The sequence below is a fragment of the Cryptomeria japonica genome, chromosome 9, assembly GCF_030272615.1.
Source record: "Cryptomeria japonica chromosome 9, Sugi_1.0, whole genome shotgun sequence".
NCBI classification, from domain to species: Eukaryota; Viridiplantae; Streptophyta; class Pinopsida; order Cupressales; family Cupressaceae; genus Cryptomeria; species Cryptomeria japonica.
In genome coordinates, this window is record NC_081413.1 from 597,250,453 (window position 1) to 597,255,387 (window position 4,935).

At 37.6% G+C, this 4,935-nt stretch overlaps 1 protein-coding gene across 1 annotated transcript; it reads right to left on the reverse strand.

Moving 5' to 3' along the window:
- Positions 1-262: 262 nt before the first annotated feature.
- Positions 263-3,477, reverse strand: LOC131071511 (disease resistance protein RUN1-like). The gene is made up of 5 exons (XM_058007401.2): positions 2,705-3,477; positions 1,450-2,572; positions 1,229-1,342; positions 999-1,106; positions 263-904 (listed from the first exon to the last, which is right to left on the reverse strand). The coding sequence occupies exons 1-5, from the start codon at positions 3,475-3,477 to the stop codon at positions 263-265; spliced, it is 2,760 nt and encodes a 919-aa protein (XP_057863384.2).
- Positions 3,478-4,935: the final 1,458 nt, after the last annotated feature.

Below are 4,935 nucleotides of genomic sequence, written 5' to 3' on the forward strand. Positions count from 1 at the left end.
TATTGTCATAAAGGCTGAGATATTCGAGGCTTGGACAACAGTCTTCGGAGATGGAAATCTTGCACACTTGAATTTCATACAGATGTATAGTCTTAAGGTTGTGCAACGAAGAAGAAAATGGCCTCGCTCCAAGATCCCATTCGCTAATTGAGCATTCGGATATTTGCAGTGCTTGAAGACTAATTAGCTGCCTAACTGATTTTGGTAAGGATTTAACTCCTGATGACCTTATCAGTAAATTCTCCAAGAGATTAAGACACCCTCAAGATTCAGGTAGACATTCCAGTTTGTGACAATTATCAATTTCAAGATAAGTCAAGGAAGACAAATCTCCAATAGATGTTGGCAGGCTTGTCAACAACTCACTTCCAATGCTCATCTTTTGCAACTTGCTCAGCTGGCTGATGTTCCATGGTAGCTCCCGTAACTTCTCTATATTAGATACATGAAGCTCTGTCAATGAGGCCTGATTTGTTATGTGACGAGGCAACTCTTCCAATTGCTTACAAGTAGAGAGTTTCAAATACTCTAGCTTTGTCATGTTTTCAAGAACATCGGACTCTAAGATGAGGTTAGAACATCCTTCTAAGTTGAGGTGTTGCAGGAGTGTGAGCTCCTTGAAAGAGACAGGCAACTTTCTCAATTCCATGCAATACGACAAAACAAGGTGCCTCAAATTTCTCAAATCACCAAAACTATCGGGTAGTGATGATAGCTGTTGACCAGAGTTTAACTCTAGGTGCTCCAACGATTGAAGAAGACAAAATTCATCCGGCAAACTTCTCACCTTGCTCCTACCTCTCACGGCTATCTTTTTCAAATGTCTGAGACATCCTATTGACTTTGGAAATCTTTGGAATTTTGAGCACTGAGAAATCAGCAACTCTCTTAATTGCACAGGAGCCTGCAACAAATTCTCAATGAGATCGACTAAAAATGGACAATAATAAAAATATTGAAGTAAAGCTTTAAAACAACTCATTAAACAAGATACTTACATTCTTGTCAGTCTCCCATAGATCTTCTAAGTGATGCTCCCCACCTAGCCTTTCGCGGAGTTCTAAAACCCTCAAATTTTTCAATGAATTTAATGACCAAAGATTTCTCTGCTCAATGTCAAACCAACGGAGCCATACCAGATTTCTTGATAGATCACCAATCACTTGATTATAATAATTTCCACTGACCCAAAGAAGTTTTAATCCCAACGAAGAGGATGACAGGCTACGAAACCTCTGCTCGTGTTAACTATGATCTCTCCACCCTGAGAACATCGAGGAATGTGCTCAACCTCGCTTGTTGACTCAGCTCTTGTAGCCCTTATTGCTCGAATGACAATTCCCTTTACAATACCAAAATAAATGAAATGAAAAAATTATGTGAACATTAAGCTTCATGGAAGCAAAAATGAAACAAATATAGGTAGAGAAATAATAGTATTAACATTACCTGCATTTCATTGTCAACATTAATAATCTGGTTGGGAGACCAAAGTCTGTAAGATGATTGATGATTTGCAATTTCTCTTCCCAAATCTCTTAAGTGATCATGCATTCTTATACGATCACCATCATCAACTTCAACATGCATTCTTATACGATCACCATCATCAACTTCAACAAGACACTTATTCAAGAGGCTTTCCCAACAGCACAACCCACTCCCAATTGATCCATCCCAAACTACAATGGCTAAAGTTCTCTTCTCTCCAAGGAAGAAACAAGCTGCATCCAAAAATGCTTCTTTCTCTTCATGGTCTAAAGTATTGTAACTTACTTTTAGCCTATTTTTTATATCATCGGGTAGTATTCTAATGATCTTTTGTAATTGGTTCTCCCAATAATCTTTGTTGGATTTGCCATATAACTGTCCTCCAAATACTTTGAGAGACAATGGCAAGCCATCACAAACCTTCAAACACTCTTCTACAAGCTTCTCAAATCCACCGAGTGGACATGGTTTTAAGAAAGCATGCCAACAAAAAAGCTGCTTGGCATGAAGTGGATCTAGTGCTTTCATTTTATAAATTGATGAGATGCCCCAACATTGAAGTACTTCAAGTTTTCTTGTAGAAACTACAATCAAGCTACCCCATCCAAGACTATCTTTTTCAGGCACTAGAGCATCCAATTGATCTACATTATCCACATCATCCAGAACAATGAGCACTCGAACAGATCTCAAACGAGAGGCAAGAATACCCTTCCCTTCTTCTATGTTGTCAACTGATATCCCTTGAAGACCGAGGTCTTCAAGGAGTTTTTTCTGTTTCTTATGTAATGCACTTCTAGAATCAGCATCTCTAATATCTAATAAAAAACTGAACTTTTCCATGATTTTGTATTTCTTATTATATAACTGCTTAGCAAGAGTGGTTTTGCCAGAACCACCCATGCCCCAAATTCCCACGATTTGCACAGTGCGATGGTTTTCTGTAGACTGAAGTGTTGTTCTTTCAAAGTCTATGACAGCTTCATCTAGACCAACTAGATGTTTGGCAACTACAAATGGCACATTTTTTATTACTTTCAAGACACGATTAACAATATTCTTGACCAGCCTCCCCTCGTCACTGCACATATCAGCAAAAGGAAACAGGGCAAACATCGTTTACCATGACATGTATACAGAAAAATAAGAAAAAAATGAAACCCACCGAATGTAGAAAAGAGTAAGTACTGAAGACAAATTATGTACTACTCACTCCTTGTTATTAAGGATCTCGCCGACATTGTAGGAAACTCTGTTGACTGCATTCTTCCACTCCTGGATCTTTTCTGAGCTGTATCTGCCCTTCTTTTTGTGTCTGGAGAACGCATCAGCATACATTCCTTTCTCATGTCGGATGTCACCAGGCTGAAGATGGTAGAAAATAGGAATAATTTGGGTACCAGTTTTAAGCATATATGAAAGTTCAGCCAAACACCAGGGGGATTGTGCATAGTTCTGAGAAAATATAGCTATATGAAGCAAAGCACTATGCATTGCTTCTTCAATTTCTTTGGGCAAATAATCCCCCAATTTAAGTTCTTCTTTATCAAGAAAAACCCTCAATCCCATGGCAGAGAGGGTATTATAGAGAGTGACTGCAAGGGTATGTTTGACATCAGGGCCACGATGGTTGATAAACACATCGTAGGGCAGCTTTTTCCCTGACATTGAGGAAGTAGCAGAGGTAGATGGGGATGGAGATGGTAGGAGCTCTTGAAAAGCATTTGTTGGTGGTGATGAAGCAATTTCTTCTGATGCATTTGTATATAGCGTGGAATGGGATTGAGTTGAGCAGAGAGAAACAAAGAAAGAAACCCAATTGAAACAGGATGAAAACAGGGTGCCTAACGAGAGTGTAGCAGAAGTAGATGGTGATGATACGAGCTCATGAAAAACATTTGTAGGTGGGGATGAAGCAATTTCATGCGATAAATTTGTATTCTCATTTATATCTGGTTGAGGCCCAGAAGTAGAAGTAGACGCCATGGAATGGGGTTTGAGGTAATTTGAGAGGAAGAGAGGAAGAAAGGAAGAAGGCTCGTTGGTGAGGAGGTGAAGTGCTATGTATTTGCAAGCATGAAGAGAGTCGATCTAAAGAAAACGCTCTGCAAATTGCAACAAAAGTCAATTTATGATGATGGCAGACAACGTGTATAAAGAACGTGACTTGCGCAAGGAATCGTGCCACAAGCCCACATATTTTAGTTTTTAGATAATTATTTATTGTATCGTATAATCATAAATTATCTTAAAAAGGTCTTTCTTTTATTTTTAGCAAAAGGATCTAGGGGAGTGTTCGTGCAACGTGCAACGTGCAACGTGCAACGTGCAACTTGAAACATGAAAGTCAATAATGATGAACTTTGTTTTGCTTCAAAAGAATGGGGAATTGTATGAATAATAGGGGGGTCCAGTAGTTGTGCACCCTAACTTCACGCTTCTCAAAATCTTACGTGGAAATTTCAAATCATTTCGATTTTTTTACAGCAGCGTACTTGGCAAGTCCCCTGCTTATAACTAAGGTTTCAAGGCTACATCATCAAATATGATGCCACATCAGCATGCTTTTTGCCAAGGCGTCCAAAACAACCCCCCAAAAAAGTGAGACCAATATGTGTGCAAAAGGGCCCCAATACTTGTGCAGTTGATGTGGCATCACATGATTGGTTACTTTTCACAACAAATGGTATATTTTATTCAATTATTGGTACTTATCATACAACTATTGGTGCAATGTTATACAAAGGTTGGACATTAAATCAACAAGAATGGGGTATTAAATCAACAACTTCTATCACAAGAATTGGAACACGCTCAACTACTGGGTCCTTTCCTCTATCTGCTAAGACAATTTTTTTTAAATACATCAAATAAATTAAAAGTGAGAATACAGTTGTGTTCTTTTCAATGTTAGAAATGCGTTGTTTTCAATTTATAACTAGCAATTGTATAGATTGGTGTGCAATGGGTACTTTGAAGAGGTTTGGATGATCAATTATGACATAAATTGATCTATTTTTGCATACAATTGTGCAGTACACGAGGTCAATTGGTGAACTAGGATAACCATTGAATTAGGAAAATAGTCAACCTCTATCAACAACAAGATCACATGATGTCTACACCTAACACTTGCACCAAAAGAAGGTGCAATGATTATGTCAATAGTAAGATATAAATTGAAGAAAGGGTGATAATAATTTATAATAGTGATAATTGTATATTGTTTGTTATTATTATTTTGATGGAGGTCATTCATACATTCATTTTTGCTAAGAGCCAAGGATTAAGAGCATTCATAGCCTTGCACTCAGCAAGGCTGAGCCCACCAAAGGCCCATTGACTTTATTACAATTAATTTAAATGTTAAGACATTTTTATAATAATTTATAAACTAAAAAATATTAAAATAATAAATTTAAATTTAAATAATACTAACTCTAC

What these genes read in the sequence shown, in the direction of transcription:
- LOC131071511 (XM_058007401.2), bottom strand. Translation starts at nt 3,477, where the DNA reads ATGGCGTCTACTTCTACTTCTGGGCCTCAACCAGATATAAATGAGAAT. An exon ending in ATGTTGACAATGAAATGCAG is followed by an intron (nt 1,343 to 1,449) that starts GTAATGTTAATA and finishes GGTATTGTAAAG; the next exon opens with GGAATTGTCATTCGAGCAAT. An exon ending in TATGGGAGACTGACAAGAAT is followed by an intron (nt 905 to 998) that starts GTAAGTATCTTG and finishes AATTTGTTGCAG; the next exon opens with GCTCCTGTGCAATTAAGAGA.